Source organism: Ascoidea rubescens (genome assembly GCF_001661345.1).
Source record: "Ascoidea rubescens DSM 1968 unplaced genomic scaffold ASCRUscaffold_3, whole genome shotgun sequence".
NCBI classification, from domain to species: Eukaryota; Fungi; Ascomycota; class Saccharomycetes; order Ascoideales; family Ascoideaceae; genus Ascoidea; species Ascoidea rubescens.
The window spans coordinates 922,667-944,108 of record NW_017962915.1 but is presented as its reverse complement, the minus strand read 5'-3'; the positions used below and the strand labels follow the sequence as shown (position 1 = coordinate 944,108).

The 21,442-nt window shown below is 32.2% G+C and overlaps 7 protein-coding genes across 7 annotated transcripts; 4 read left to right on the top strand and 3 right to left on the bottom strand.

Moving 5' to 3' along the window:
- Positions 1-10: 10 nt before the first annotated feature.
- Positions 11-2,884, top strand: ASCRUDRAFT_69316 (elongation factor 2; the record flags this gene model as incomplete). The annotated part of the gene is made up of 3 exons (XM_020191659.1): positions 11-14; positions 162-178; positions 377-2,884. The coding sequence occupies 3 exons, from the start codon at positions 11-13 to the stop codon at positions 2,882-2,884; spliced, it is 2,529 nt and encodes an 842-aa protein (XP_020048827.1).
- A 29-nt stretch (positions 2,885-2,913) lies between these two features.
- Positions 2,914-6,943, top strand: ASCRUDRAFT_135796 (uncharacterized protein). The gene has a single exon (XM_020189098.1). The coding sequence runs from the start codon at positions 3,397-3,399 to the stop codon at positions 6,730-6,732; it is 3,336 nt and encodes a 1,111-aa protein (XP_020048826.1). The 5' UTR covers positions 2,914-3,396; the 3' UTR covers positions 6,733-6,943.
- A 212-nt stretch (positions 6,944-7,155) lies between these two features.
- VPS17 (retromer subunit VPS17) lies at positions 7,156-8,915 on the bottom strand (the record flags this gene model as incomplete). Its single annotated transcript, XM_020188936.1, has 1 exon — positions 7,156-8,915. The coding sequence occupies exon 1, from the start codon at positions 8,860-8,862 to the stop codon at positions 7,156-7,158; it is 1,707 nt and encodes a 568-aa protein (XP_020048825.1). The 5' UTR covers positions 8,863-8,915.
- A 216-nt stretch (positions 8,916-9,131) lies between these two features.
- ASCRUDRAFT_74880 (40S ribosomal protein eS4) lies at positions 9,132-10,864 on the bottom strand. The gene is made up of 2 exons (XM_020192854.1): positions 10,816-10,864; positions 9,132-10,131 (listed from the first exon to the last, which is right to left on the bottom strand). Exons 1-2 carry the CDS (start codon positions 10,827-10,829, stop codon positions 9,360-9,362), a joined length of 786 nt encoding a protein of 261 aa, XP_020048824.1. The 5' UTR covers positions 10,830-10,864; the 3' UTR covers positions 9,132-9,359.
- A 122-nt stretch (positions 10,865-10,986) lies between these two features.
- On the bottom strand, positions 10,987-12,229 carry ASCRUDRAFT_74878 (CIA30 family protein). The gene is made up of 2 exons (XM_020192853.1): positions 12,193-12,229; positions 10,987-12,074 (listed from the first exon to the last, which is right to left on the bottom strand). Exons 1-2 carry the CDS (start codon positions 12,221-12,223, stop codon positions 11,341-11,343), a joined length of 765 nt encoding a protein of 254 aa, XP_020048823.1. The 5' UTR covers positions 12,224-12,229; the 3' UTR covers positions 10,987-11,340.
- Positions 12,230-14,923: 2,694 nt separating this feature from the next.
- Positions 14,924-16,222, top strand: ISN1 (IMP 5'-nucleotidase). The gene has a single exon (XM_020192852.1). The coding sequence runs from the start codon at positions 14,995-14,997 to the stop codon at positions 15,766-15,768; it is 774 nt and encodes a 257-aa protein (XP_020048822.1). The 5' UTR covers positions 14,924-14,994; the 3' UTR covers positions 15,769-16,222.
- A 2,289-nt stretch (positions 16,223-18,511) lies between these two features.
- ASCRUDRAFT_74875 (uncharacterized protein) lies at positions 18,512-21,317 on the top strand (the record flags this gene model as incomplete). The annotated part of the gene is made up of 1 exon (XM_020192851.1): positions 18,512-21,317. A coding segment is annotated over one exon (2,690 nt), but the record flags the coding sequence as incomplete, so codon positions are not given.
- Between the last annotated feature and the right edge of the window lie 125 nt (positions 21,318-21,442).

The window sequence follows — 21,442 nt, the reverse complement described above, 5'->3', positions numbered from 1 at the left end:
TTTATTCACAATGGGTATGTTTGTTCTACTATTGCTGTTCATAGATAATACGTAGCTCATTGGTATTATTGTTGATCTGAAAAAAAAACACAAAAAACTGTGGAATTTTTGCAATTCTCGTTCATTTGTGAATGAATCGATTACTAACTTGTTGTATCTAGTTAATTTCACTGTTGAGGTATGCTTTATAATTTCTCCTCTACGATATCGTATTTTTTCATACGGTTAATAAGTTTAGCAATTGGTTTGAAACATTTCCAGTTTTTATTGTCTTTGGAAATGCCATTTTCTTTCCAAATCAATTGATGAAACTATTGTAATAGAAGATTTAAAATTACCAGATTAATTAATACTAACTTATTTATTATTTCTATAGCAAATGCGTGCTCTTATGGACAAGGTCACCAATGTTCGTAACATGTCCGTTATTGCCCATGTTGATCATGGTAAATCCACTTTGACTGATTCTTTGGTTCAAAGAGCTGGTATTATTTCTGCTGCTAAAGCTGGTGAAGCTCGTTTTACCGATACCAGAAAGGATGAACAAGAAAGAGGTATTACTATCAAATCCACTGCCATCTCATTATATTCTGAAATGACTGATGAAGATTGTAAAGAAATTAAACAAAAGACTGACGGTAATAAGTTTTTAATTAATTTGATTGATTCCCCAGGTCACGTTGATTTCTCCTCCGAAGTCACTGCTGCTTTACGTGTTACTGATGGTGCTTTAGTTGTTGTTGATTGTATTGAAGGTGTCTGTGTCCAAACTGAAACCGTTTTGCGTCAATCTTTAGGTGAAAGAATTAAACCAGTTGTTATTATTAACAAAGTTGACCGTGCCTTATTAGAATTGCAAGTTACCAAAGAAGATTTATATCAATCTTTTTCCAGAACCATTGAATCTGTTAATGTTATTATTTCTACTTATGTTGATGAAGCCTTGGGTGATGTTCAAGTTTACCCAGAAAACGGTACTGTTGCCTTTGGTTCTGGTTTACATGGATGGGCCTTTACTATTCGTCAATTTGCTTCCAGATATGGTAAAAAATTCGGTGTTGACAAGAGCAAAATGATGAAACGTCTTTGGGGTGATTCTTATTTTAACCCAAAGACCAAGAAATGGACTTCTAAGGACAAAGATGCCAAGGGTAGATCATTAGAAAGAGCCTTTAACATATTTGTTTTGGATCCAATTTTCAGATTATTTTCTGCCATTATGAATTTTAAAAAGGACGAAATTCCAGTTTTATTAACCAAATTAGATATTCAATTGAAGGGTGATGAAAAAGATTTAGAAGGTAAAGCCTTATTAAAAGTTGTTATGAGAAAATTCTTGCCAGCTGCCGATGCTCTATTAGAAATGATTGTTTTACATTTACCATCCCCAGTTACTGCTCAATTCTACAGAGCCGACACTCTTTATGAAGGTCCATCCACTGACGATGCTTGTGTTGCTATTAAAAACTGTGATCCAAAAGCCGATCTTATGTTGTATGTCTCCAAGATGGTGCCAACATCTGATAAAGGTAGATTTTATGCCTTTGGTAGAGTCTTTGCCGGTACCGTTAAATCTGGACAAAAAGTCAGAATCCAAGGACCAAACTATGTTGTTGGTAAGAAAGATGATTTGTTCATCAAGGCTATTCAAAGAACCGTTTTAATGATGGGAAGATTTGTGGAACCAATTGATGATGTTCCAGCCGGTAACATTGTTGGTTTAGTTGGTATTGATCAATTTTTGTTGAAATCAGGTACCTTGACCACCTCTGAAACAGCCGCCAACTTGAAGGTTATGAAATTCTCAGTTTCACCAGTTGTGCAAGTCGCTGTTGAAGTTAAGAATGCTTCGGATTTACCAAAATTAGTTGAAGGTTTAAAGAGATTATCCAAGTCCGATCCATGTGTTTTGACCTTTATTTCAGATTCTGGTGAACATGTTGTTGCCGGTACTGGTGAATTGCATTTGGAAATTTGTTTATCCGATTTGGAAAACGATCACGCCGGTGTTCCATTAAAGAAATCTCCACCAGTTGTTACATACAAAGAAACAGTTACTGCTGAATCGTCAATGGTTGCTTTATCTAAATCACCAAACAAACATAACAGATTATACTTAAAGGCTACTCCAATGACTGAAGAAACCGCATTGGCCATTGAAGAAGGTAAGATTTCACCAAAGGATGATTTCAAGAAGAGAGCCAGAATAATGGCAGATGATTACGGATGGGACGTCACCGACGCCAGAAAGATCTGGTGTTTTGGACCTGAAGGTAATGGACCAAACACAGTTGTTGATCAAACCAAGGCTGTTCAATACTTGCACGAAATTAAAGATTCAGTTGTTGCTGGTTTTGCCTGGGCTAGTAAAGAAGGACCAGTTATGGATGAAAACATGAGAGCAGTCAGAATCAACATTTTGGATGTTACGTTGCATGCTGATGCTATCCACAGAGGCGGTGGTCAAATTATCCCAACCATGAGAAGAGCCACATACGCTGCTTTCTTGTTGGCTGAACCAAGAATCCAAGAACCAGTCTTTTTAGTTGAAATCCAATGTCCAGAAAACGCTATTGGTGGTATTTACTCGGTTCTTAACAAAAAGAGAGGTCAAGTTGTTTCTGAAGAACAAAGACCAGGTACTCCATTGTTCACTGTCAAGGCCTACTTGCCAGTCAGTGAATCGTTTGGTTTCACTGCTGATTTACGTCAAGCTACTGCAGGTCAAGCTTTCCCACAAATGGTGTTTGACCACTGGACCACCCTCAACGACGATCCAACTGACCCAACTACCAAAGCTGGTGTTATTGCTCAGAATACCAGAAAAAGACGTGGTCTTAAGACAGAAGTCCCAGGATATGAAAACTACTACGATAAATTATAAGCCTTTTATAGAAAAACTGTTGGAATGATTGCGCTACTGTCTGTTTTTTTTAATCTACGACCTGATTTGATTTGATTTGATTTGATATAATTTATGCCTTTGACCATTTGAGCTGCTTCTGCGGTTTGAGCTGTTTATGCGCTGGGACGTGCGCGAGGAGCCCTTCACAACCGGGAGCTAGCGCGTCAGTTGCACGGGCCCGACGCTGTGCGGTGGGCGCAACCCCGCGAGAGTGGGCGGCGCGATGGGCGCGAAGAATGTAGCGGGCGAGCAGAATGATGCCGGTGGTTTTGGTGCTTGTGGTGCTTGTGCTGTTTCTTGTTTTGTGTTGAAAGTGTTTTTGAATCGTTCTTCTATTTTCTTTTTGCTACCATCACTTCTAGAGCTGGTCCTTTGTTGCAGACCAACCTCTTTCCATATTCCTTTTCAAAGCACAGCTAACCTCCCTCATCTCTTGCACTTTTCAGTCCACAGCCAGCATCTCCACCTCAACTCAACCAATATTCTCGAAAATGGGCAGCGATGGCTTCTTCAAAAAGTTTCTTCTGAGTTTGTTTGGAAACAACGACCATCCCAACACAGGCCAATCTCATGGCTCCAATTCCTTATCCAGCAGAAACAATATAAGTAAGCGAAATTTTTCATCTGGAAGTTATAATCATGGCAGCCAGTCCAACACCACAGACCCCAACGCTTCCTCCTCCTCAGCGTTTAATTCAAAACGAGACAGAGACAGAGACAAAATGGCCAATTCTTCTTCACCTGTTGTTGACACTTTAAAAGCCCCACGAATTCGAAAATCAAAAATCCGTAAAACCAGAAGAATCTCTCGCTACAATACAATTGGTGCCAGTACTTCCTCGAACAATTTGAAAGTCAGCAAATTCAAAAGAAGATCTGTTTCTGCGAAGGCCTCCCTAGGCAAACTATCCAGATCGCATACAATTGTTTCAAATGATAACAGTAATAACACTGATAAAACTAAACATAATGAAAATTATTCAAAAACCAACAGATCTCATCCCATCCCCAAACTACCTGATCTCCCATTAAAAGACATTAAAAACATCAACAGTCTAAACACCACCGATAATCTCACCTCTTTACCTCCATTACCACCAAAGATGATCAGATCAAAATCAAATCCCTTATTATTAACTGAGATCGACGATTCTACTTTATCCGCAAACTCCTTCACCTATATGAACATGTCAACAGATATAATTATCTCAAACGACAACAACAACGACATTATCGATAGCGACGACCTACGAAACTTGTCTTTTGACGATTATGGCAATATCAAATTATCGGTTCCAAAGACAAGACCCCAAATCGATGTTTCCAATCATATTGACTCCCCCAAAAATCATTCAAATGACATTAATAAAAATCAATCAACTAATAAAGAATTGATCAATAAAGAATTAACTACCAAAGAATCAACTATTAAAGAACCAAACATTAAACAATCCACCAATCAATCAAATAATACCCACACCATTTCAACCGACAATACCAACTCTGCCAGCGCCAATGACATTCAAAATTCAAAACTTTTGCCTATCCTCGAGTCTCCTTCAAACCAGATCGACCTCTCCAAAACCACCTTGAACGACAATGACTCTGGTGTTGGCAGCATCCAGGAACTCATCAACACTGCTCTCACTGTTCTCGATAACAACCAAATCCTGCTTCCCGAAAATGGTCCTCCTCCTCCTGATTTTCCCGCCCCAACTCCTGAAAAAAATTCTGATCGCAATCTGCAAAATGCCCTGAGACACTCTCTGCAAACTTTATCCAACCACCCATCAAATCATAGTCTTCTTGCTGTTTCATCCAATCTCCCTGCTTCCTCTCCCAAAAAAGAAACCATGGGAACTGCCATTTCCTCACTTCCAAACCCTCTTCAATCTTCTATTTCCATCTCTTCAATCCCCATACCCACTCCCCATGATACAAATCCACTGCCCAACAACTCCTCCCACCAAATGCCAAAAGACTCCACAGACAATCAACAAAAAAAAATCGAAATCATCGATATAGACGACTTTATCAATGCCCACGATAGCGATAACGATAACAATCTAACACCTGAAATCTCTAACCAAAAATCTCACAATGATTCAACACATGAAATCATCGATCTAACTAATGATGACGTTCAAAGCCAACACAAAAATAATTCACAATTACTCGACTTATCAAACTCATCGCTTGAAACCTCAAATGATACACAAACCCTCCCAATTGAAAGGAAATTACCTAAGCAAAAATTAATCATCACACTAGATGATAACGATGATAACGATGATAATTATAATGATAATGACAACAAAAAATTTGAAATTAAAAAGGAATCCAAAGAGAAAAACATAGAAAAAACTACTGATCAACTTAAAGAAATGAATCAAGAAATGAATCAAGAAAAGAATAACCAGGTTAAAGAGGAAGTTATTGAAATCAAAAAAGAACTTGATGATCAAATTATAGAAAATGTTAATCAACAACAAAAAGAAAAAAAAGAAAAAAAAGAAAAAATAGTTATTGATTTGACAGATGAATTCGAGACAAAATCTTTACATAACGATCCATCATCCCAAAAAATCTTTGATTTGACTGAGGAATCTGATCCAACAATTCAAGGTACAGATAAGCTCGATGAAAGTCTAAAGACCAAAGAAACCTTATCAAATGAAGTTCAATCTTCTACTATTTCTAATCCTAATAAAAATACTGACACAAACAAAAATACTGATGATACAAACACTAATGATACAGACACTAATAACACTAACCCTGTTACAAAAACAAATACAAAATTTAATACTGATAAACCAGAACTCACCATCAATTATCCATCTTCGAATAAACCTACAAACGAGCAATCACTAAAAATATCAAAAGACTCTATGGACACCTCATCAATCCTAACCAAAGACTCAGAACTTGACGTAAGCTTGACAGAAGATGAAATCAAAGAGCTAGAGGCCTTATTAGACTCAGATGCAGTAACTACTTCACAAATTAAGTTTATGAAGGAAAATTCTTCCAAATTTGTTATTAAACCTACTCCTATTTCTTCAGAAAATATTGTCAAAAAAGTTTCTACTTTGTCAATTAATTCAAATTCTTCTATAAAATCTCAAAAAGATGAAAAAAATTTAATTGACTCCAACAAAAAAAAGAGTGAAAAAATTGAACCAAAGCCATCTGTTGAAACAATTGATGAAAAATCTCGTGGTAAAGATGCTTCCGATAAACAAAGCACTATTATCATTAGCTCTCCAAAATCACCCGATAAATCAAAGTCATTAAAACTTGAAAGAAAAGCTTCCATTGATAGTCTATTCAATGAAGACTTGTCTCCAGAAGAAATCGCCGAGTTAGAAGCATTATTGGGCGAAGATAAATTATCTTCTGACGCCATGAAAGAAGTTCGTGGAGCTAATAAACCTACTCCAAAACCAAAGATTCCAATTCTTATAAATACAAAAAAAATTGAAGAAGCTCAACCTAAGCCCAAGTATACTCAAAATACAAAAACCACAAGTGGCGTTTCAAAGTTAGAAACTGTCAACATATTCACCTCATTAGCTGGTGGTGGCTTCTTAATGATACCCAGAACCAATAGATTGGCAGGCATTTTAGAAGCAAATCAAATTGAATTTACTTACAAAGATTTAGGTACTGATGAAGAAGCTAAAAAAATCTGGAAAAGATATGGACAAGGAAGAACACTACCTGGTGTTGTTAAAGGAAAAGATGATATTGTTGGTAATTGGGAAGAAATTGATCATTACAATGAAAGCTATGTTCTTCGGGAAAAAATCTATGGTCATTTTTAATTTTTGATTTTTTAATTTTTATTTGTTATCCGAATCTATTTTAATTATATTTACTTTACTTTACGTTCATTTTATTATTATATAAAACATTTTGTGCCCCTTTTTTTTTCTCTATGCATCCTTCAATTCATTAACTCATTTGTACTAGAATTTTAAATAATATTAACTTTTGATTCTTAAAAAAAAAAAAAATATTGTAAATGATTTCTGGTTGTTTTAATTCATTATTCAATATGTCTTATAATAAAACAACAACTATAAAACAGAAATTAAATTTAGTGAAAAAATCTTTTGAAAAGCTTAAAACGTAGAACTAAAAACGAAAAAAAAATGAAAAATGAAAAATGAAAAATAAAAAATAAAATATAAAATATAAAATATAAAAATAATAAAAATAATAAACAAGATTAACCATTAATTTAATTAAAAAGTTGATCCTCCTAAAAGTGAAGCAGCATTACGGGCATCAATAGTATTTTCTTCAGAATCTAAAGTACTTGCTGTACTTGCTCTATGCACTTGGTTTGGCTTTGAAAAGTCTTTTATATCCTCTTGAAGAGCATTTTGTCCAGGTACAACAGCTCTAGTTTTTCTGTCACCACTCCAGCTATCACCTTCAGGACCTTGGCTTTGTACAGAAACAGTTTTATGTCTTGGGTAAGCTTCTCTGCCTAATCGACTCAAACCCCCATTTTCATCAACATTTCTCACATCACTTCTAATTTTTTCAAATACAGCTAAAGTTTTCCTTTCACTTTCAATTATTTTTCTTGTATATTCACTAATATACTTTTTAATTGATTTGTCAAAATGTTGAAGATACTGTTGTTTTTCAATTAACATATTTCCAGATATTCTTTTTATTTTGATAGTCAAGTCTTCTTCGAATTTAGTCGCATCAGTCAATTGTTGCAAAGCTTCGTCTACTTTTAACGGATTAATTTCTGTTCTGGAACGGATTTTTGCAGCTTGTGCATGTTTACTTTTAGTGTTTGCTTGAGCATTTATAAGTTCTCTCATTAACAAATGTCTGTTAGTCAAGGCTTCTTTAATAACATAGGAATCATTAATAATTAGATTCAAGCCGTCTCCCAAGGAGGCCATTTCTGTTGTAGCTTTAACACTTTCAATATCGCCTTTAACTACAATTGTCTTTCCAAACTTCTGCCACATATTAGCCATTCCTGGGTGTGTGGGTTCAAGACTAGATAGCTCCATGATTCTGTTGCCTAGCTCATTTTCGTATAAACCCAAGGTTTTTCTTGCTTTTGATAATTTTTCAAGTTTATGATGCAAAGTTTGAGAATTTAAATAAATTTGTTTTATCAAAGGTCTGAATTCGGCTAATTCAGTTACTTCATCATATGGAGGTTGTAGTTGTTTAAGAGTTTTCCTTTTTAAACCTGTGGCAGGAGGTCTTCCCTTGTTGACCGGAGAATAGCCAAAATCTGATTCTATGAAAAAGATAAATTCTTCGTTTCTTATAAGAATTGGGTTGGAGGTAATTCTATCAAACCATTCTTGTAGATTTTGCTTGACTTTGACGTCGTTTTCGTCTGATCCGATTCCAGAGCTTGTGGAAGAAGGAGGCACTGCAGGCACAAAACATTCAGGATTTGCACCATTTAAATAAGTAAAGAATTTTACTAGTTCGTTGTGAGTCCTTCGAATATCCTTAAAAGAGGTGCCTCTGAAGTTGGGCAAGTTAGTATAAGCATCAAATTTTATGATTGGGTCTTTTCTACCAACTCTTTCAATAGCAGTTATCAGCAATCTGATTTTGTATTTTTTTGAGCGTCTCTCAGGCAAAAGAGATAAGTTTGACTTTCTGTTTTTTAGATTGTCTTGTTGGTTATCAGCCAGTTTTGGCTGCTTTGAACCTGGGGGCTGATCTAAGGTTTGGTTTTGTGCTTTCTGAGCTTGTTGCTCGTTTTGATCCGATGGAGAAGCTAGAGGTGGATTTTGCTGCTCAATTGAAGAGTTATTCAGTGGGCCATTTGGAGAGTCTGTTGAAGGTGCTTGAGAAGAGGAAGCAGGGGAATTAGCCTCGTTGTTTAAGATCGAGATCTGTGGTTCTGCAAATGGATTGTTGTCAAAGTCGTCAGGATCGTAAGGTATTGATGAAGCCATTTATCAGTGAAATCGCAGAGTGGTGAACGAACAGATCTTGGGTAATTGAGAAAGTGATTCATTCAAGGCGATTCCACAATAAAAAAGGTTGAAATCGCAGCAGATTAGGGACAAGTTTAACATAGCAGCTGATTTGAACATGTGCATGTGCCGTTACCCGCCGTGGCGTTTAGTACGCGTTAGCGCAGTGATGAGAGGACAGGGTAAGCAGGGAACCCCAAATCAGAGTCTGCTTTAAAGTGTATTCAAAGAGGTAGATAAATGTCGTCCAATTACCAACAGCGATGCGAGCTATAGAGATCATGATTATAAGAAGAACGAAGGGGCATGAGAAAGAACTACTAGGGGAACGCAGCAAAACTAATAGCATGAAAATTGGTCGTAGTTATAGAGTTCTAGGGAGATTTATGATTTTATGAATTTTTTTTACATATTTAATACAATAATATAATATTAATTAAATAAAACATAACATTAAAAAAATGAAATCATTTTATTTATAAATCTTGTTGAGCACGACGACGATCACGTTCTTCAGCAATAGTTAATTTGATACCCTTTCCTTTTGGTAATGAGATCCATGGCTTTCCAGCATCACCAATGATAAAAACGTTGGTTAAACGAGTAGCAAAAGTATTATCTAAAGAATCTTTAATGTGAACTATATCGAAACCACCTTCATGTCTTTCACGGTGAGTGATAACACCAACTCTTCCCATGTTACGACCACCAGTGACCATAATTAATTTACCAGTATCGAATTTTAAGAAGTCGTCAATTTTTCCAGTAGCCAAGTTAATTTTGACAGTGTCGTTAACTCTAACAGATGGATCTGGGTAACGAATGGTTCTGCCATCGTGGGTAACAACGTATGGGATACCTTTTTTACCTAATTGGACTTTTTTGACTTTAGCTAATTTGTAAGAAGCTTCATCATCACTGATACGGTGAACAGCAAATCTACCTTTAACATCGTAAACTAAACGGAAGTTTTCGTTGGTAGCATTTAAACTAATGACATCCATGAAACCAGCTGGGAAGGTGGTGTCAGTTCTGACTTTGCCATCAACTTTAACATGACGTTGCATTAAAATAGCTTTGACTTCACGACCATTTAAAGCGTATTTTAATCTGTTTCTTAAGAAAACAACCAATGGTAAAGATTCACCTAATTTGTGTGGACCTTGGGATGGACGTGGAGCATAAGTACCACTTAATTTGTCCAACATCCAATGGTTTGGAGCTGCAAGTCTTTTAAGATGTTTCTTTCTGTATTAAAATTTATATTTAGTTAGTAATTGACGATTCAATTTTTTCTATCAAAAAAAGATGTATAAATTAAACTTTCAACTGCAGAAATCAAATTGATTTATTTTAAATCATGGAAAATACTTGATTTGATGAACAAAATTAAATAAAATGAATATAATTGGTCACATTTTTCTATTAAATGACTTTTTCATTACAGAATTAAATCAAATTGAACAATGAAAATTGTTAAATCAGTTTAAAATAAACAATTGTAAGAATTAATTTTTGTGAAGCCGAAATTTTATTTTTTTTCAAACGCTTTTGTAAAATTAATGTTTAATTAATAGCTCTGTTGATTCAATTAAATAAATCTACTTATTGTTTATTGATGTTTAAGAATGCAATTCAATTATTCAGAAAATTCTTATAAATCAACTTGTTTCCATTAGAATCTCATTTTGTAAATAATATTTTCAACATTTTTTCAAAATTAAAAATCTGGTAAACCCATGTATAAATTATAAATCCAAAATTTTAATTATCGTAATTAATTTCAATATTCCAAATTTCCAATTTTTCTTCTTTTTTTTTTTGCTCTTTTTATGATGAAGTTTAATTATATCAAATAGATAAATAATGAATTATTTCCTTCATCAAATTAATATTTAGTTGATAGTATTGTAGTGTGAAATGATCACTTACGGTCCTCTAGCCATTTTGAATTATATATTATCTTCTTGAGTTGATGTTTTCTTAATATTGTGAAGAAGCTGTTAAGACTTTTAATCCACTTTTTATAAGTATAGTTCTTTCACTAACACCATGAAAATTGACATGCAGAACGAGCTCATGAAAATAGCTAGCACTAGGGCTCTGCGGTCGAGTGTTGGATGGAACGAGACCGTTCGCTTGACCATGAAAGAAAGAGCGCTTTGAGTTTGGTTTTTTGGGGTGCAGCAGAGAAATTGCAGCACTTTGTGACGCAGTTTGAATGCAAACACCACATTTGGAAGTAGCCTTTGGAGCCCTATTTATAAACACGCGATTGATTTTATATGTGACTAAAAGCAAATTTCTGTATGAATCGGTACAAGGTTTATTTAATCATTGTAGATTGAGAAAATCAAAACTGATTGGTGATGAAATTATAGTGAAAGTTTACTGCTTGCTATTCACTGACTGAAAGAACGGTTTTATTATATTATATATAATTCAAATAAATTGTTATTAACCTTCGATTGAATTTGGGAATTTTTTTTGTTCTTCTTCGAATATCTTTTTTTGTTCTTCTTCTAATATCTTTTTTTGTTCTTCTTTGGTCAATTTTTTGTTAGAACTCTCCATTCTTGATTCAACAAATGTCTTGTGAACGTTATCTCCACACATCACTTTAATCCAATCAACATATAAAGAATATGGGCCAAATTGTTTGTCTAGTATACCAATTCCAATGGTTTTGATCATTGAAGTGTTCAAGCAATCTTGATCTCTAAAGATACCGTAGTTGGTCATTACAAAATGATTTAACGGAACCATAACCGTTTCCCACTCATTGGGATTATTTAAGAAAAGACGATGTTGAAAAATATCGGTATCCTTTGGAGCATCTGCTTGTATGTTGATCAAATACTTTCTATGATCACCTTTAACTCTTAACGCCACTTGGTTATAAGCACTCCAATCCAAATATCTATCTTTATTGAAAAATGTCCGTTCTTGATCTTTTATTCTCCACATTGCATACCCAGAATGTGTGATGTCTGGTCTATTTGGCGGTGTATCAAGATTCAAATAACCATGGAAATGTGCTACATTTGTCTTGGAATCATCAGGATTTGGAACAATGTCGAGATTCACTGTAGAAAACCCACCAAGCTCTTGATCACATCGAGTCAAAACTTTGTTTATCTCATTGGGGTGATTGAAGTTGATTATTTCCTGAACTGTTCCATGTTCAGGGGCTTTAGAAAAAATAAAATTAAATGTTAGATGATTGGCATAATTCGGATTGTTGCAATGTATTTGGAACCATTAAAACAACATATATATGATATTGAATACAAGAAGCCCAATACTTACGCAATAATTTACTGAAAATCCTTTTAAACATTGTTCTTTCAGCCTAGAGTCTGCTACTCGATCTCCATCCCCTTCATAAAACGAGCCAAACAGATCAATTGAGTTCTTTGATCACGTGCTACTCAGAGTAAATGTTGCGTTTGTTTGGAGATATTTTAATTGCTTGTTTTGGAATATAGGCGCGATATTGTAAACTCTAAGACCGTAAACTCTATTTAAGACCTTGGGCATCGATGACGTATGAGACATAAATCTTGCATATTTTCTTTGTTTTGTTTGTGACAGCTTCCATCTGCTTTGAGATTTGCTTATAAATAACACAAAACGGTGGTAGAAAACAATACAAATGCGCATTTTGTTGGCTTTTTTTTTTCTTTGCATTTTTATGTTTTCTCATCGATCAAAAACATAATCAAATTGATAATCCTTTGAAAAAATTCTTTTATCGGTTTTCAATGTTATTTAAAAATGAAATATTAAAGTCATGTTTAATTTTTGTCTACATTGGTGTTTTCCACAATATGTGCATCAAAAATAATTTGTTTAAAATCAAAATTTTAAAACTTTCAACAATTTTTATAGAAAATCTTAAATACTCTGTACATGATATGCTAATCTCATCAAAAAAAATTTAAAAAACATCCTTATATCAAAATCAAAAGTTTAAATATTATGAATTTTATTTTGTTCCATTTTTTAAAGATTTATCCAAGTTTTTATTCTGATTTCTTCAATGGTTGTTTTATTTTATTTTGAAATCAGATTTGATAGAAATTTCATTAATTGCAATAAAACAGATTTATTTTTCCAATCTTTTAGAGTTTTTTGTTGAGAACTTTGGCTATATTTTTGACTAGTCTTATTCAAAATTGATCCACCACATACTCGCGCATTGTTTTAAAGATTTTTGTTTCTGTTTTCACTTCATTATTACAGCTCTTTATATTATCTTAATTACTTCATTATTTTAAAAGTTTTCTTTTCATTTGCTTTTAATGTTTTTTGTTTTTTGTTTTTTTTTAAATAACTTCCATATTAGACCCTATTCTAACTCTTTTAATTGTCACTATTATATTCTTGAACTTTTAAAGAACCTATGGCTTAAATAATTGAACTTCTTGTTTTTATTATACCTTTTGATATACAAAACAATCTTTGAGTAGTTTTATAATAATCAATTTTACTTGAAATCAAATCAACTGACTGCTTTTCACTAGTCATTCGGTACATCCGAAAGAACCATGACTGATTATTTTGATGTATATATTTTAGTTTGCCAGTGGTCTTACATATTAATAACGTTAAAATAATTAACTAGATTTGACTTTTTAATGATCAGAATATCCCTTAAATGTTTTTATTGTTGTTTTCTTTTGATCATTTTCAAATTGAACCCCAGTTTTTTTTATTTATATGTCACACTTTATGGTAGTGTATATCTTAATTGAAATAAATATCATTATTCTGGCCACATCAAATAAAATGAATTGAATTGAAATTAAATGGAATAAAATAAAGTAAAGTAGATAATTTTTTTTTTTTCACTTGCTCTTTTATGGATTGCAGAGTTGTTTAAAATCATTTTTCTGTGTTTATTGATAATCATATTTATATTTGTCTATGACCAGCTTATAAAATGAGAAAACTTGGTTTTTTTTCTATAATTCATTTTTTTCATCTAGCCCTCCATACCAAAGATCGATTATTAAGAGAATATTAATTTTATCTGGTACACAAGTGCTCTCTTTTTCTTCATTTTTATCGATTTCATGAAATTTGACATCATGTTATCGTCAAAAAAAGCAAAGTGTAATGTGATAACCTCAGATTTGATATCCTGATAATCATATATGATTTATATACTCATATATTCATATATTTAAGAATTCAAACTTGTTTTTGTATTTTTGTGATTGCCAATATCAAAATAAAAAAGTAAATATTAGTCACCAATTGTGAATAGCAATCTAAAAGTGTAATTTCTGTTTATGAGAAAAACGTAAACAAAAATGCAGAGGAATTATGTGTGATAATATAAATGAGAAATACTTCTCCCAGATTGATATTTTCAGCCTAACTAATATTTACATCTTAATTTTAGGATTTAGCAATGTCATCAAAGTATGTTCAAGATCATATTATATAGCGAGCATTTCTTATTTATTTATTTTATGTTGATACTAACTAAAAAATAAACAAGATATCGTATTGATTGTATGTTATAGCAAAATATTTATAGTTGATTTTTAAATGATGATGGTGATGATGATTATGATGATAATTGTGATAGTAACTATCGGAATAAGATACTAATTATTGAATACATAATTATTGAGAAAAGATCATTTGAAGAACCATCGTAGAGATGAATTTATCGAGTGGATTAAAACACTATTGCTCGGAGCATTTGTTCTACATAATATGAAAGATGAGACAATGACAGGAGAAGAAAACAGCGAAGTTGCTCGAAGTCGATATGCTGAGATCTTTGGAGATATTGAAAAGTTGATTATCGATGATATTAAGAGTCGTGGTAGTAATACAGTAGCATTTTCCAGGCTACGACAGTTTTTACCAAACGTTGGGGGGTTTTTCACAGTGTTGCCATTGGTTGAAGCGTTTTATATTGAGGATAAAAAGAGATCGATTTCCAAGAGAAATTACGTTGCACCCAGTTTTAACGACATCAGATGTATATTGAACACAGCGCAGGTGTTAGAGGTAACAAGAAGAGATGAGTCTGGTAAGTATTCATTGAAATTGGTTACATTCGATGGAGATGTTACATTATACGAGGATGGAATGTCAATTTTGGATGATTCAGATGTGATTGGGCCAATACTTGGGTTGTTGAAGAGGAATTTGATGGTGGGAGTTGTTACAGCCGCAGGATACTCAGAAAGTGAAGGAAATAGATACTATGAGCGACTAAAGGGGCTAATTGATTCGATTGACGAATGTTTGGATCTTTCATTGGAGCAAAAGAGGAATTTTTTTGTTGTTGGAGGGGAATGCAATTATCTATTTCGATTCAATGAACTGTTGGCAAACAAATTGGAGTGGATTGATAAGGAAAAATGGGAGACTGAAGAGGCAAAAAGCTGGACTACAAGCGATATCGCAGAGTTTTTGAACATCGCAGAGAAGACATTGATTAACGTGAGTTCCAAATTGGAGATTGGAGACAAAAGCAAGATTATATGCAAGAAGAAAGCAGTGGGAATCATCCAGAAATATTCCAGAGCATTGTCCAGAGAACAGTTGGAGGAAATCGTTTTAACTTGCCAAAAAAAATTGGAAAACTGCGAAAGTGCAAAGAGAATAAAATTTTGCGCATTCAATGGTGGGAATGATGTGTGGATTGATATTGGAGACAAAAGCGTTGGGGTGAAGTCTTTACAAAGTTACCTTGGTGGAATTGAAACATTTGAAACATTGCATGTTGGAGACCAGTTTGCTTCTATCAACGCAAACGATTTCAAGGCCAGATTGGTGGCCTGCACAGCGTGGGTAGCAAATCCCCATGAAACCATTGAGATTGTGAGAGACATCAATCAGTATGTGTCGGTTGTATGAAAGTAGACGATAGCACAGCGATTAACACGATTGACTGGTTTTTTGCCAGAGATACGTAATATACGATTGACGCATTTCATAGAATATGCAATATATGAATCATTGCAGTCAGTAGTAGGGAATGATGAGAATAAGATTGGCAGGACAGGAGAAGATCGTGCTCTGGTAGCAGCATTTAGCACCTAAGTTAGAGGAAAGATTAAAAGAGCTGCAAAAGAGAAAATGGGGATTTGAAAGTTGAAATCGAAGCATAGAAATCAAATTCCCAGCCAATCAGAGGCCAGGAAAGAAGTACGTTGAAGAGGAAATTTCCCTTCCCAGCAGCCAGAAACAGAAGAGGATTGGGCTCGATACCAAGTACTGAGTTGATAGAAAAACGTCAACTAACTTAAAATGCTAAAGCCCCAGGCAAATAAGCGATCTGGAGAGTGGAATGGGCTGTAGGTTGGATTAGAGCTGTATCCCAATTGCATGCTGGGAGTATGCCAATAGCCCACAATAAGCCCATACTAAACACAGCTTTGCAGGCCAGGAAACGAGCCGTAAAACAGTAGATGAAACAAACAAATCGCAACACAGCATAGTAAGGGCAAGAGTATCACAAATAATAACGCAAAATAATATCACGAACAGGGCAAACAGCCAGTGCTGAAATGAAATGTGGATGGTTTTTATTATTGCATACCTGATCGGACTACTCAAAGCAAGCAGGAGAAGTTAAGGAAGCCCTGAAGGCCCTCTTACTCTTACTCTCTTACAGAATAGAATTCTAGAAACGCTGGACGAGAACAGAATAGTGGACAAGCAGTTGGTGGAGAACAGCTCCAAAGTCCACAGCAGGAAATCTCTGGCTGGGGTTTCCTGCTTGGGTCTAGATCGTCGACAAGATGTTCTATTTTTTGTAGTCTGTGCTGGGGGAGCTAGAGGAGCTGGAGGAGCTGGAGATGGAGATGGTGCTACTGCTGCTGCATCTCCAGAACCATCTCCAGCTCCAGCTGCTTCATAACTGTCTCATCCAGCCAATTTGAAACAGTCTTCCGAAGACAGCAGCTCTTATTCCTCAAAACAACCCAGTTGCTTTGGCTCTTTTTCGCTACTTCCTCTGGTGCAGCAGCTAGTTTAGTGGAAATGTTTTGCTGCTTTCAAAGACGTAATTGCTGCTGTTTCAACCTATCGATTTACGGGTTTTGATTTATATCAACATACGTGCTTGAAAATATTATCTCGATTCATCATAATCAAACCACATTTTGTAAGTGAATCCCTTTTAATACATTTATTAATACCGATAATTTGAACCTTTTTATTGTTTCCCAATAAGTTTCCATACTTTTCCCAAAAGTTTCAAACTCTTATATTGCCTGCGAGATATTATTATCCATTCTAATTCAGTTGCATTTATTTTTTGCTTCAGATAATCCCATTCTCAACTCTTTTCGCAAGATTCAAATCCTCTTTTTTTTTCCATTTTACCCTAAACCAATTATTTGTCTTTGAAATCTCTTCCTTTCTTCGCTTGCAAAGAAAAAAGCAAAAATGAAATTCAGGTGTTAGGAAATGAATATTTACAAGCCTAATCAAATTCAACTTCACTTGCAAATTTGATTCAAATCACTCTTCATTGGAAATTTCCAATCACATCATTAATGATATTATTAATTTTATTGCTAAATTTACCAGTACTACTCAATACTTTTTAGTGTTACCTTGTATTAATTTGTATTTTTTTGATCATTCAATTAAAAATTGGTTATCACTTGAATTTGTTTTTCTTTTCTTCTTTTTCTTTCTTCTTCAGCCTATTGGGCTTCACTCTTAATTCAAAATTTTTTAACTCTTGAAATAATTTTTGTTTTTAATTTACTATTTTTTTTTTATTCTTTTTTTACTTTACACTGTTTTATTTAATTGATAAGCAAAACCGTATATAAGTAACCTGTACCTAAATTTTATTTCCATAATTTAAAAAATTTTATTAAAAAAGATTCGTTAATTTTTATTCATTTTTATGAATTTCTGTTAAATTTTATTAAAATTATATCCTTTTACAACAGAAATCAAATCTAAAATTTAATTTTATTTTGAAATTCAATCTCATTTAAAAGTCATTTCAAAATTTAAGATTTCAAAAGATTTCAAAGATTTCAAAGTTTTTTTAAAGTTTTTTAGGATTATTAAAAATATTAAGATTCCTAATATATATAAAATTATATAAAATTATATATATATATATATATATATATATATATATAAACTTCAAGATCAGCAAAGCTATTATAACCCCAAATTTAATTCAAAATTAAATTTTTATTTGTTTTAATTTGTTTTCATTTGCTTTTGCTTTTTGAAATTAAATTATTCTAGATTTTTGATATAAAAATAACAAAATTTATTACACAATTTCATTTAAAAGAAACACCTTCTTTTAAATTATCAAGTCTCATTAGAGTTTTCTTTTCTTTGACTTGCTTACTTGTTTCAAAATTTACATATATTTATCTACAATAAAAGTGTTATGTTTTAAATTAGTTTTAAATTTTATCCAAAAATCTAAAAAAAAAAAAAATCTCAAAAGTTTCATAAAAATTTCATTAGCATTTATTGATTCAAAATATAATTCAAAATATAATTTATAATATAATTTATAATATAATTTATAATATAATTTATAATATAATTACAATTTTAATCAAAAAAAAATAATAACATAATAAAATACAATAATATAACATAGTATAATATAAAATGGTTGATCAAATAAATTTAAATGACTTGATTATTAAAATCTTCGATCTTAATCAAAATAAAAAACTAGGTAATATCAGATTCATTCCTGGGTTTCTGTCTAATTGTATTAATATCCTCAAAAATAAAAATATTCATAACCATCAATTGAAATTCAAAATTTCTCGTTTCTTATTCCATCATTTCAATCAATTTTGGAATTATAATAACAGTGCTCCCACTTCCACTTCCACTTCCACTTCCACTTCCACTCATAATAATAATAATAATAATAATAATAATAACTCTATTTTACCAAATCAATTGGGTATACTCTCATCTGAAAAAAATTGGTTGAAACATCATTATTTAACTGATCTAGCTGAAATGAATTTAATCAAAAATAATGAACTAAATCAAAACTTGAAAAAATACTTGTTTTCGAATTTATCAATAATCTTTGACTTGAAACGTTCTTTTGATGATATACTATTTTTCATCAATATCCTAATTGAAATCTTCAATATAAACAATAACAACTTTAATAACAATTTTGATGAAAATCTTATTTTTGTCTGCTTAAAAAGCTTTGACCATGTACTAAATAATTTCAACTTAAAAATAATAAACAAAGACCAAAAACAACAACTAACAAACTCTTTTGTTCTATTATTTCCTCAGCTAATAAACATAGCGCAAACAATACTAAATGACTTGAATATCCCCCTTAAACTATCCAAATTTAACAACAATGAAATAAAACCCCAGGAAAGCTGTTTTTCACTCGAGAACAGCGAAATATTGACTCTTCTAACCAGATGCTTATCATATATCACATCATATAATTCCTTATCTTTGTATTCTGAAACGACTCTAAATTCATGGACGTTGTTTAATTTGAATATCATAAGAAAGAATGAAGAATTTAATTATTTTAGCGACATTTCTCGCCTATCACTCGAGAAAAACTTTAAAACTCCTCCCTATGTTGAGATTTTAAACCATTGGATAATATACACCGATTATGCCTTTCACAATATCTATTTATTATTTAGCAGTTTTAATTCTAACTTGTTTCTAAATTCCATTCCAAATTTCCAGCACATATTTATGAACGTTTATTTTCCTGAAATTGTCGATAGATATTCTAAATTGCTTGAAAAGTACTATGAAAATGAAGACAAAAAAAAATTCATATCGGACAAGAGTTTGCACTCGATTGTTTTAAGTATGATCGAGTTGATTGATAATGAAAGAATCAGGGGATTTTTAGAATTAAAAATCGATGATATTATTCAAAAGTTTATTTTTGAATCATTAAAGACAGATCGATATAGCGAGGATAGTTTTTTAAAGAATTCGTATAGATATAATGAAAAAAAAAGGGATTTAACTGATAATAATTTTTACATTCGATTTGATCATTTTTATTATTCTCCAACTTATTCAGCCAAAACATTATTAGTGGCGTTGGCTAATAGTAAATCAAAGATATTTATAAAGAAGATTTATGAGTTTATTGAAACAAATTTAAAAGAACAAAAAGAACAAAAAGAACAAAAAGAACAAAAAGAACAAAAAGAACAAAAAGAACAAAGGAAGCTTATGGAAATCAATAATAAAGAGAATGAAATTGAAAGATTTGAAGAGGCAGAAGATATAGATTGTGTTTTGATTATGTTTGATTCAATTTCAGAAATTTTAGTTGAACCTGAATTTGAGATGTACAAAATTGGAGAATTGATTGAAAATTGGATAATACCATATGTTGATTCTAGATTTAATTTTTTAAAAGCAAGAACATTACAAGTTTTAAAGAGTTATTCGGCGATTGAGATTAAAGAGTATTGTAATATTATGAAAGTGAACAAATGCATTGAGGAGATCTTTTCAAAGGAATTGAGAAATTTTGGAAAGATTTGCAATATTGTTAATAGTAAATTCAGTGGAAGTGATAATCATAAATATAAATATAAAGATATGGATATGGATATGGATATGGATATGGAAATGGAAATGGAAAATTATACGTTCAAAAATAATGAGGAGATAGCTTTAATGTTTCAGGCTATACTAGTTTTACATTCATTAATTTTGAAAAATGATAAAATTCGAGAATATATTGGAAAGAGGATATTTTTTTTTCTAAGTAAACTAATTGAGTTTGCGAGTAAGATCGATGAAGAGATTGATTTACAAATATTTGAGATTATTGAGGAGTTGATTGATATTTATTTGAGTGAGATAGAAAAGGATAGTGTGAGGTTTATAAAGATGTTGAGTTTGAATTTTGTTCGAGTGATAAAGAGGGATTTCAATGTTAAATATGAAGATTATTTAAGTAAAAAAGAAAACAAAAAAGAAAAAGAAAAAGAAGAAGAAGAAGAAGAAGAAGAAGAGGAAAGTAAGCGATATTTGATAGGACGAAAAATAATTCAAGAGATTAAAAAGGATGATAATTTCAAGGAGAGTATGATTTTTATGATAATTGATAAAATAGTGAATTATTTAATGGGATTGAATAATAAAGAGAAAAATATTAATGAGTTGATTTATTATATTTCGCCTATTGTTAAGATAATTTTTTTGAATAATTTGAACCATGAGTTTCCGGATTGTTTAAAGTTGATATTAAAGTTGACGAGGTATTATTCTGTTGATAATTTAGAAGATGTGGCCCAAGAAGTTGATTTTTTTTTTGAATTTTAAAATCTAATAATTAGTTTGATTAATTAGGTATTTAGTTAATTGGTAATAAGTTTATATAGATTTTTATTTTAATTATGCATTTATAAATAAGGAAATACAAATAAAAGAAAGTGGAAATAGGTTAAGATAAAGAGTAGAGTAAAATAAAATACAAAATTAGTTAGAATTGGTTGGTGGAAAGTTGTGGAAAATTGTGGAAAATTGTGAAAAATTGAAATTGAAATTGAAGTTGAAATGGTAG